This window comes from Aotus nancymaae, unplaced genomic scaffold (genome assembly GCF_030222135.1).
Source record: "Aotus nancymaae isolate 86718 unplaced genomic scaffold, 86718_ANA_hifiasm-v0.15.2.pri h1tg000011l, whole genome shotgun sequence".
NCBI lineage: Eukaryota > Metazoa > Chordata > Mammalia > Primates > Aotidae > Aotus > Aotus nancymaae.
Window position 1 is genome coordinate 34,528,184 of NW_026988422.1, and position 12,273 is coordinate 34,540,456.

At 39.9% G+C, this 12,273-nt stretch overlaps 1 protein-coding gene across 2 annotated transcripts in view; it reads right to left on the bottom strand.

The window, feature by feature from the left end:
• Positions 1-12,273, bottom strand: part of RYR3 (ryanodine receptor 3) — a 563,010-nt gene that overhangs the window by 292,518 nt on the left and 258,219 nt on the right. For both annotated transcript variants that reach the window (XM_064374821.1, XM_064374822.1), the window contains exons 13-14: positions 3,655-3,823; positions 2,158-2,293 (exon numbers count right to left, since the gene is read on the bottom strand). In XM_064374821.1, the coding sequence (XP_064230891.1) occupies positions 2,158-2,293; positions 3,655-3,823 (305 nt within the window). The remainder of the gene's footprint in view (positions 1-2,157; positions 2,294-3,654; positions 3,824-12,273) is intronic.

Consider the following 12,273-nt stretch of genomic DNA (forward strand, 5'->3'; position numbering starts at 1 on the left):
ATCGAGTACTGACTCACTTTACAAGTATTTCCAGAGAGTCTGCTGTATTAAATACCTGTCCAGTTGTTCAGACTAGAGCAATGGGGAAGGAGGGGAGATTTCCTGCCTTCATCAAGCAGGGAATGGAGACAATAAATGCATAAAGTAGTAAAATTACTTCAGATAGTGATAAGAATATTAAGAATTCGTTAATATTAATAGGTTACTGACTTAAGAACTCAACTTCTTGCAAAGTTTTCTTAAATTTAGCTAGAGATTTATTATTCTTCAGTGCTAAAGGCAGGCATCCCAGTGAACACAGCTGGAAAGGTTAGCTATATACTAATGGATAAATAGCAACATGTAACTATAACATATCTAAAATATATCCCTATTTGACAGTGGTTCTTGAGGCATGGTCCCTGGATCAGTGACACCAGCATCACCTAAAGACTTATAATAAACAATGCAAATTCTCAGGTCTCATCCAGCTTTGCTGATTTAGAAACTCTGGGGGTGGGCCCTGGCATCTGTGTTGTAACCAGCTCTCCAGCTGATCCTGATGCCTGTTCCTACTTGAAAGCCACTGGCAGATGATACTGCAAAGAGAGGGAGAGAATATGCTGTCATTAGAGTTTTACCAATCTACACCAAATAACCTTTCCTCCACAGGGCAAAAAGAGCAGATGCAAATCTGGAACAAGTCCATGTAAACTGATTAGCCCCCAAGTAGCTTGCCCTTTGCATGGTAGGTTTGAATTGGAATTTCACTAAGGATGATACATGGCAAATTTAGGATAAAGGAAGGCCTTCTCCAGGGCCTCACCTTTGTATCTTCAGTCAGTAGAGGGCACAATTCAGTCGGAGCGCCTAACCTCCTTTTCTGATCAGATGCAGCAAGGAATTTAAGTGTTTAAAGAGTCCTGGAGCCAAGGCAGTACATGCATATTGAGGTTTCCCTTAACTTTTCTATAAGTTGTACCAAAATATCTACTTAAGTTGTTTGTACCATTCCTTCAAATAAAGAAATTTGGTACCAAAAAAAAAAAGTCCCAGGGCTAGACTGCTGGGTCTCAAGTCATAGCTCCATCACTTACTAGATGTGTGACCTTGGGTTATAAGCATCTATGAACATCTGTTTCTTCATCAGTGAAATGAGAGTAATAATAGTAACTAACCGTTAAAGACCTTGTGTTGCTCGGGGGATCAAAAGGATATTTCACTGCTTGCACACAGAGATTAATAATTGTTAGCTATTATTGTTGAAATCATGCCTACTGGGTCAATACAGAACACTAGCGTTTGAAGAGACTTTACAGTGTCATACAGTGGCAATCTATCAGTACTGTGGTAATCCAATCAGCCTGAACCCTAAGTTGGGGAATAGGTCTGGACTGATTTCTCTGGGCTCCCTTCCAGCCTACTGAACTATGATAGACTTCCTCTCAGTGGGACACACACTGCAGAGCAAAGCCCGAAAATACCAGCTTATCACAGTGTCTGAGCAACTCTTGGTGGCCACCTTCTTCCACAGGCTCATACTGTCTTCTCTCTGCCTCCCACCCATAGGCTGGTGGCCCAGGCCTATTGGATGGCACCTGTTGTAAGCAGGCACCAGAACATCGCCACACACTCCATATTGTGAGAAGATAAGATTGTGGCTGGAATATTCTTACTTCTCATCTTTTTCTTTCCACCAAAATGAAGTAAATAACTGGCCAAAGCAGTGGGAATCATGACTGACTAACAAGTGGACAAGTGACAGGGCACATATTTAAGAGAATAACAATTCTTTAAGTGCAGGTGATATCTTGGCAGAAGTTTAAAACTGGAAGACATCATAAATGTGTTCTAGTCTTGTTTCCTCATGAAAGGTAAGGAATAGAGAGGTTGAGGGAGTGTAGTGACTGTCAAGAATTTCACAGATAAGTTTCAGTGAAACTGATTACCATCTGCTTCCACCTGCTGCTGACTTCTTGCTCTGTTTGAAAAGAACGATAAGCTACTAGTTAACAGAAACAACAGCTGGGTTAAAATTGAACGGTTAATAAAATGTTTCTAAGGAATGAAGCAGTCCAAATATCACAGGGTTAATGACAAGTTAAAGACCATCCTGGGATTTCACATGGAAATCCCATGGAAATCGTCCCAGGGAGAAGGCAGTGTGTGTGTACTTACCCAGCAATTTGTATAGGAGGTTCAGAATTTCTTTCCAGGCCATGCCACTCTCTTCCCTTGCAATCCCTGCAAAGTGTGCTACGCTATTGTAGATATTTAAGCGGTCAATGCAATTTAAGACAAGGGCCAACATTCCCTGAGGAGAGTAGAGGAAAATGCAAACATTGCTGATTAAGAAAGCAGAATCCCTTTTGCTCTTTCCCCTCCATATCATTCACCTTTTAAAGCTGATAATGCCAATATGCAAATAGACCTTCATGGTGCCAGTTGGGTTTTGTTTTTTTTCCCTCCTAAAAACAAAATATGCATTTTTATGCCTGAGAGACCTAAATAGCATCTATTTGGAGAGTGAGTCAGCAGCCTCTTCTGACGGGTTTGCCCCCACGTGCTTAACTCAATCCAAGGACATACTTAGGAAGAGGGAGGGTGAATGAGTTTCACAAAAACTTGCTTTCAGTCTGGTGTGAAGTGGTTCTGACTCACCCAGAAACAGCTCTAGATATAGTACCTATTTTTCTCTTAAATATCAAGTAAGTTCAACTTCCATTCAGATGCACAAAACAACCATGCTTGCTTCCTACCTCCCCATCCCTCAAAAAAGGTGGGATTTAGAGACAATAACACTAAAAGAGGATCTTCAGTCACTTTCCTAGCTAATTTAAGGTACTATGCCACCCAGTAAAAATATCTGTGCCAGCTGTTCTTAGAGCATAGGAGGGAGATGGTAAATGGAATTTCAGTAGCCTTTAAGGCATAGAGAATGCCCCTGGAGCCAAAGTCTGGTTAGACCAGAAGACTGAGCTGGGATGGTTCCACATCCCACACCACTAACTTAGGAAATGTCCAAGGACAAGCCCTGTGCCCAGGCATGACAGGCCCAGAAGTACAACCATGGCCTGTTGGTACTAAATCATCACGTCTGAGTTTGAAGAAGGTTTGTGACTCGTCTGTGGTCATACACAGCTGGAGATGGAGCCAGAATGAGACCCAGAATGAGGGTCTCTTAAGCCCCTAGTTGGTGTTTTTCTCATGGCCAGACCCCACTTCCAGTGACTCAGATGTTGAATTCTGACATAAGATTTAGCATCTTCTGTATCTTTTAAACCAGCTTCTCAGGTATTCTTGATGGGGTAGAATTCAGACATCTATAATTTTTAAACAGGTTTCCCAGGTAATTCTAACATTTCCCCAAACTTTGGAATCACAGCCAATGTCATGCTCTCACAGCTGAAATTTATTGAAAATGGATTTTTGATACACATGTGGCACTGAAGCTTTAAAATGTAATCTAGTTTGAACGTGCCAGCCTTTGCTAATGTAACCAGGTTTGGCTGACAGCGAAGATTGGCTTCCAGTTTCCCAGCTTCCAAATATCTCTCTTGTCCTCTGGCTCTCTCATAAACACGTGCATGCAGAAAAACAAAGCTAAGTTGCACTCATAGGGATATTTTAGCTCTGGACACAAAGTGGATTTCAACTTTTCATTTCTGGACTTACCTCTTCCTTGAAAAGATTTTGTCTGTTTTTGAGTGAGCGGAGCTTGTTCTGCTTGTCTTCGTGTCGCATCTCCTCCTCTGGGGGCTGGAAGTAGGCAATCAAGTCCTGTAGGGTCTTCAGGACTTCTTCTATAGGCAGGGTGATGGGGGCAGCTGTGCGATTGTTTCCGCTAAAAACCATGAGATTGACATGGGTTAGGCACCAGTCAGCAGCTGGGCCCTGATTGAACACCCACTGGGTCCCACTCCTGACAGCCCCCCATGGTGCACCATGAGCTGCTTCCTTGAGGGGCCACAGTACCAGCAGCTACAAAATGAAGTTTCCCAACGAACAGAGCAACAGGAGAAAATATTCACATTCAAGTTCAAAGCTATTTTCATAAACAAAGGGAAATGACTCCTTTTGGCACATTTATTTTCAAGCAACTTAAACTCATCCTGTTAATATTGTTGTAATATTTCAGCACCTAACATCAGTAGCTATTCACTGAATGTCTAATAATGATTTCCCTGTAATCTAAAGAGGTAATTACAATTGTGATGTGACAGTGACTCTTCTATCTACAGCAGATGCTTCCCCTTCCATTTACCCCTGGTTGTCTGTCCCACTTAAAAAAAAAAAAATAGAAACATTAAAAATAATTAAACTTATTAACCCATGAGTCTTTTAAACAATCATACCTTCTTGGAATTGATTAATCGTAAGGCTGGACGAATTTCTATCACTGGGTCTTTGTGTCTATGTTAGTTTTCTCTGTCTCTCCTCTTGCACCCCCATGTCTCTGTGTGTCCTCTGGGATCTCTGCAGATGTTTCTCATCATGTTTCTCTGTGTACACACCTGCTTTCCCTCCCTCCATTTGTTGATGATTCCTTTCTTCTCTGTATCTGTGGTCCTTTCATCTGACCTGCCTCGTCCTGTGTTCCCTCTCTGAATATCACCCTCCCTTCTCCGTGTCCCCTATCTCGTAAACATCCTTCTTCTCTGCCTTGAGGTCTGTCCCTCTTTGTTTCTTGGTGTTCCCCAACCCCATGCTACCTGCTCTTCTCTCTCCCTGTTGTGTTCCTCCTATTCTGCAAGTGTCTCTGTCTCTTTTTCTGTTTTCATATCTTCCAAAGTGTTGTAATTAAATTCCTTCAACACCAAGAGAATACAAAGCACTACAGAAAACAAAATGAGCCTTCATTTCCCCTTCTCCTTGAGGGGCACACCTGTGAGCATCTGAGAGGGCAAAAGCTATGAAGAGGAAGGGGAAATGGACCAACCTCTTGTAGATTTGCAACATTAGGCCCTAAGTGATTGAGAACTGGCTGAATGTTCAAGCAACACCACGAGAACTTCTTTTTTTCTAAGTTCTGGGATATATGTGCAGGATGTGCAGGTTTGTTACACAGATGTGTGCCACAGCGGTTTGCTGCACCTATCAACCCCTTACCTAAGTGTTAAGCCCAGCATGCATTAGGTATGTTTCCTGATGCTCTCTCTCTTCCTACCCCCAACCCCACTGACAGGCTGCAGTGTGTGTTGTTCCCCAACCTGTGTCCATGTGTTCGTGATGGTCAGCCCCCACTTATAAATGAGAACAGGTGGTGCTTGGTTTTCTGTTCCTGTGTTAGTTTGCTGAGGATAATGGCTTCCAGCTCCATCCATGTACCTGCAAAGGATATGATCACATTCCTTTTTATGGCTGCATAGTATTCCATGGTGTATATGTACCATATTTTCCTTATTCAGTCTATCACTGATGGGCATTTGGGTTGATTCTATGTCTTTGCTATTGTGTCTAGAGCTTCAATAAACATATGTGTGCCTGTATATTTATAACATAATAGAATGATTTATATTCCTTTGGGTATATACTCAGTAATGGTATTGCTGGGTCAAATGGTATTGCTGGGTCAAATGGTATTTCTGGTTCTAGGTATTGCTACACTGTCTTCCATCATGGTTGAACTAATTTACATGCCCACCAATAGTTTAAAAACATTCCTATTTCTCCACAGCCTTGCCAGCATCTGCTGTTTCTTGACTTTTTAATACCACTCTGACTAGCATGAGTGGTATCTCATTGTGGTTTCGATTTGCATTTCTCTAGTGATCAGTGATGTTGAGGTTTTTTTCATATGTTTTTTGGCCACATAAATGTCTTCTTTTGAGAAGTGTCTGTTCCTCTGCTCATTTTAATAGGTTTTTTTTTTTCTTATAAATTTGTTTAAGTCCCTTGTAGATTCTGGATATTAGACCTTTGTCAGATGGATAGACTGCAAAAATTTTCTCCTATTCTATAGTTTGTCTGTTCACTCTGATGATAGTTTTTTTTGCTGTGCAGAAGCTCTTTAGTTTAATTAGATCCCATTTGTCAATTTTGCTTTGTCGCATTTGCTTTTGATGTTTTCATCATGAAATCTTTGCCTGTACCTGAATGATATCACCTAGATTTTCTCCAAGGGTTTTTACAGTTTTGGGTTTTACATTGAAGTCTTAATCCATCTTGAGTTAATTTTTGTATAAGGTGTAAGGAAGGGGTACAGTGTCAATTTTCTGCATATGGCTAGCCAGTTCTCCCAGCACCATTTATTAAAGAGGAAATCCTTTCCCTATTGCTTGTTTTTGTCAAGTTTGTTGAAGATCAGATGATTGTAGATGTGCAGACTTATTTCTGAGTTCTCTATTTTATTCCATTGGTCTATGTGCCTGTTTTTGTACCACTACCATGCTATTTTGGTTACTGTAGACTTGTAGCATGGTTTGAAGTTGGGTAGTGTGATGCCTCCAGCTTTGTTTTTTTGTTTTTTGTTTTTTTTGGCTTAAATTGTCTTGGTTATATGGGCTTTTTGGTTCCACATGAATTTTAAAGTAGCTTTTTCTAATTCTGTGAAGTATGTCAACGGTAGTATGTCAACAGTAGTTTAATGGGAATAGCATTGACTCTATAAACTACTTTGGGCAGTAAGGCCATTTTCATGATATTGATTGTTCTTATCCATGAACAGGGAATGTTTTCTATTTGTTTGTGTCCTCTCTAATTTGTTTGAGCAGTGGTTTTTAGTTCTCCTTGAAGAGGTCCTTCACTTTCCTTGTTAGCTGTATTCCTAGGCATTTTACTCTCTTTGTAGCAATTACTAATGGGAATTCATTCATGATTTGGCTCTCTGCTTCTCTGTTGTTTGTGTAAAGGAATGCTTGCGATTTTTGCACATTGATTTTGTAGCCTGAGACTTTGCTTAAGTTGCTTATCAGCGTAAGCTTTCGGGCTAACATGATGGGGTTTTCTAGATATAGGATCATGTCATTTGCAAACAGAGACAGTTCAACTTCCTCTCTCCCTATGTGAATACCCTCTATTTCTTTCTCTTGCCTGATTGCCCTGGCCAGAACTTCCAACACTATGTTGAAAAGGAGTTGTGAGAGAGGGTATCCTTGTCTTGTACCAGTTTTCAAAGGGAAAGCTTCCAGCTTTTGCCCATTCAGTATATATTGGCTGTGGGTTTGTCAAAATTGACTTTTATTATATTGAGGTATGTCCCATCAATACCTAGTTTATTGAAAATTTTAACCATGAAGAAACGCTGAATTTTATCAAAGACCTTTTCTGTGTCTATGGAGATAATCATGTGACTTTTGTCTTTAGTTCTGTTTATGTGATGAATGACGTTTATCGATTTGCTTATGTTGAACCAGCCTTGCATCCCAGGGATGAAGCCAACTTGATCATGCTGGATAAGCTTTTTTATGTGCCGCTGGATTTGGTTTGCCAGTATTTTATTGAGGATTTTCTCACCGATGTTCATCAGGGCCTGAAGTTTTCTTTTTTTGTTGCATCTCTGCCAGGTTTTGGTATCAGCATGATTCTGGCCTCATAAAATGAGTTAGGGAGGAGTCTCTCTTTTCAATTGTTTGGAATAGTTTCAGAAAAAAAATGGTACCAACTCCTCTTTGTACCTGGTAGAATTCTGGTAGAATTTAGCTGTAAGTCCATCTTGTCCTGGGCTTTGATTTGTAGGCTATGTATTACTGCCTCAATTTCAGAACTCATTATTGGTCTATTCAGAGATTCAATTCACTCCTGGTTCAGTCTCAGGAGGGTGTATGTGTACAGGAATTTATCCATTCTTTCTAGATTTTCTAGTTTATCTGCACAGAGGTATTTATAGCATTCTCTGAGAGTTGTTTCTATTTCTGTGAGATCAGTGGTGATATCCACTTAAACATTTTTTATTTTGTCTATTTGATTCTTCTCTCTTTTCTTCTTTATTAGTCAAGCTAGCAGTCTATTTTATTAATTTTTTCAAAAAACCAGTTCCTGTATTTGTTGATTGTTCGAAGGGTTTTCTGTGTCTCTATCACCTTTAGTTCTGCTCTGATCTTGGTTATTTCTTGTCTTCTGCTAGCTTTGGGGTTTGTTTGCTCTTGGTTCTCTTTTTAGTTGTGATGTTATGATGTCGATTTGAGATCTTTCTAGTTTTTTGACGTAGCATTTAGTGCTATAAAATTCCCTCTTAAGAGTACTTTAGCTGCATTCCACAGATTCTGGTACATTGTCTTTTCTTTCTTATTGGTTTCAAAGGACTTGATTTCTGCCTTAATTTTATTATTTACCCAGGAGTCATTCAGGAGCAGGTTGTTCAATTCCCATGTATTTGTGTAATTTTGAATGAGTTTCTTAGTATTGAGTTCTAATTTGATTCCACTGTGGTCTGAGAGACTGTTATTATTTCATTTCTTTTGCATTGCTGACAAGTGTTTTACTTCCAATTATGTGACTGATTTTAGAGTAAGTTCCATGTGACACTGAGAAGAATGTATAATTCTGTTGTTTTTGGGTGGAGAGTTCTGTAGGTATCTATCAGGTCCACTTGATCCAGAACTGATATTCAGGTCCTGAATATCTTTGTTAATTTTCTGTCTCAGTGATCCATCTAATATTAACAGTGGGGTGTTAAAGTCTCCCATTATTATTGTGTGGGAGTCTAAGTCTCTTTGTAGGTCTCTAAGAACTTATTTTATGAATCTGAGTGCTCCTGTAGTGGGTGCATATATATTTATGATAATTTAGGATAGTTAGCTCTTCTTGTTGAATTGAACTCTTTACCATTATGTAATGCTCTTCTTTGTCTTTTTTTTTTTTTTTTATCTTAGTTGGTTTCAAGTCTGTCTTGTCAGAAACTAGGATTTTAACCCTTGCTTTTTTCTGCTTTGCATTTGCTTGGTAAATTTTCCTCTACCCTTATTTTGAGCTTATGTGTGTCTCTGCACGTGAGATGGGTCTCTTGAATACAGCACGTGAATGGGTGATATTCCAGCTTGTCATTCTGTGTCTTTTAATTGGAGCATCTTGATGGCCAATTTCTAATGAGTTCTCCTAGGCATTTACAGTATATTTGTTAAGTCACTAACTGCTGTATGTTAATCTGCATACACGCCAAGAAAAGATTTTCATCTAGCCCCAAAACAAAGACTCAAAAAGTTCTGAAAACAACCAGGCTGTAGCTGTGAGGTGATTAGACCTGAAGGACCCTGGCAATCAAAGAGTGCACCTTTCCTATTTTCCAATTTTGGTCAAAATTCCAATTTTGTATTAAAAAATACTAAGTCCAGAGCTTCTGCACAGCAAAAGAAACAATCATTAGAGTGAATTGGCAACCAACAGAATGGGAAAAAATTTTTGCAATCTACCCATCTGACAAAGGGCTAATATCCAGAATTTACAAAGAACTAAAACAGATTTATAAGAAAAAAACAAACAAACCCATTCAAAAGTGGGCAAAGGATATGAACAGACACTTTACAAAAGAAGACATATATGAAGCCAACAAACATATGAAAAAATGCTCATCATCACTGGTCATTAGAGAAATGCAAATCAAAACTATATTGAGATGCCATCTCATGCCAGTTAGAATGGCGATTATTAAAAAATCTGGAGACAACAGATGCTGGAGAGGATGTGGAGAAATAGGAATACTTTTACACTGTTGGTGGGAGTGTAAATTAGTTCAACCATTGTGGAAGACAGTGCAGCGATTCCTCAAAGACCTAGAAATAGAAATTCCATTTGACCCAGCAATCCCATTACTGGGTATATATCCAAAGGATTATAAACCATTCTATTATAAGGACACATGCACACGTATGTTCATTGCAGCACTGCTTACAATAGCAAAGACTTGGAACCAACCCAAATGCCCACTGATGATAGACTGGACAGTGAAAGTGTGGCACATATACACCATGGAATACTATGCAGCCATAAATATGATGAGTTTGTGTCCTTTGTAGGGACATGGATGAATCTGGAAACCATCATTCTCAGCAAACTGACACAAGAACAGAAAATCAAACACCACATGTTCTCACTCATAGGCGGGTGTTGAACAATAAGAACACATGGACACAGGGGAGCATCACACACTGGGGTCTGTCGGGGGGAATTAGGGGAGGGACAGTGGGGTGGTGGGAAGTTGGGGAGGGATAACACGGGGAGAAATGCCAGATATAGGTGATGGGGAGGAAGGCAGAAAACCACATTGCCATGTGTGTACCTATGCAACAATCCTGCATGTTCTTCACATGTAATGTACCCCAAAACCTACAACACAATAAAATACACACACACACACACACACACACACACACACACACCAAGTCCATGCAATGGGTATGGAATACTGGGGGACTGTAAGTTTATTATAGGCAGGGAGGCACATCAGTGTGTATTCAATCCCTGGCAGTGTCTGGCACATGTTAAGTTCTCAGTTAGTGTTTGCAAATGGCAAAGAATACCTGGGATATTATTAGACACAAAAATAGTGGGGAATAGAATGCCATGAGTACATGAGAAGAAGTCTTGGCAGTACGAAACTCAATAATATGACTTCCCACTTCTGAATTCAGTGAAGGAATGAATACATTTTCCTCAATATTTTGGTCTAGTTTCGGGGCTTGCTTTTGGATATTTGTTTTAAAAACACTTTCATTTTACTAGAGACACTGAGGCTGGTCAAGAATAATTCTTTACATGATAGGAAAAGATGACAGCAAGAGATTTATAGGCATTCTTATAGCTCGCTGAGGCAGCATATGCACCATACAGGGAGTTGGAAATCACAGGTCTCAGCCTTGCCACTGCCATTATTGGTGTGATATTTGGATTGCTGCTAAGCCTCTTATGCTTCCATTTAGCATCTGGAAACTAGGAAAGGTGCACTCTTTGATTGCCAGGGTCCTTCAGGTCTAATTTTTCATCTGTTGGGTTCTCATTACTAGACTACTTCCTCTTGCCCCTTGAAGAAACATGAATATTACGGTCCTCCACTAGACTAAGGCAGATTTATTTCTTCCTCAAAAAAGAAGACATATCACACGCTTGGCATGGGAAGTAATGGTGAAAACAGACAGGACTTCTGAACAGTCTCATGGTGTTCATATTCTGCTCTAGAAGAACCTCAGAGAGTAAAGAGATAAGTCAAAGCCTCAAATCAGAGATGACCACAATTGGTACCTATTTCACCCCACCTTCTTCAACTCCCTGTAACCTGTCCCACTATATTCTTGGGCCTTTACCAATGAATTCTTTTATTAAATTCAAGTGAGATCCCAGTTGATTCTGAGTATTTATCATAACATAATGATTTATTTGTTGTCTCTCTCCTAAGGTTAAACTTAGAGGACAGCTGACAGTATCTTTTCCTCAGCAGGGTTATCAGACTCCTTCATCTATCACACTGGTCATTCATTCTACTGGACTGTTCCCAGCAACTCTACAGAGGAAGATGAGACAGCATGATGAAATTTTAACCTCTTGTTTTTCATTTTTCTTTCTTGCTCCTTTCCTATTCCCTTAACCTTAATGTATTCCCAGAAGGCCACCCCTCCTCCTGGTTTCTGTGTGCACACAGCATACAAAGTTGATTTTTCAAAAGAGATGGGAGAGAAGAATCTACTTCCAAAATGTTTTTTTCTCCTTTACTTCCTGGCTCTTACAAAATCCAAATACTATGATTTTAGCAGCCCACACCCCCTCAGCACTGATATTTTTTCACTATGCCTGGAAGAATCAAGAATTTCCCTCTTGAGGGTGACACTTAATAGCTGAGTAAAGAGCTCAGTAAATCCTTTCTCACACAAAGTAATAGCAAAATTGGGCAAAATCGTTCAAAATAATAATCTCTGAACTCTGGAAAGTGACTAAAGGCACACACAAAAAAATCAAGTTTTTTTTTTTTTTTTAAATTTAATGAGACTTAGTAAGAACAGCTGGGGTCTATGGTGTTTCAGCCTGTTGATGCTTCCATCTCCACCCCTGCTTCATAGCAAAACAGCTCTAACAGGGCAGAGTAGGCAGTGTGCAAGGACACACACTAGCTCAGGAAAAACGGGAGAGGACCCTCGCTATCTATTCATTCCCACACAAGCAGACAACAAAATCCAGGATATAACTCTAAACTGCCTGAACCTTGAACTCTCATCCATCCAGCCCACACACAGGTCCATTAGCAAATGGTCAGAGGCTTGACTTATAAGAAACTCTAAGGGAGATTTTTCAGGCTGAAAGAAAATGACACCAGACAGTAACTAGAAACCACACAAGGAAATAAAGAACACTGGTAAACGTAACCAT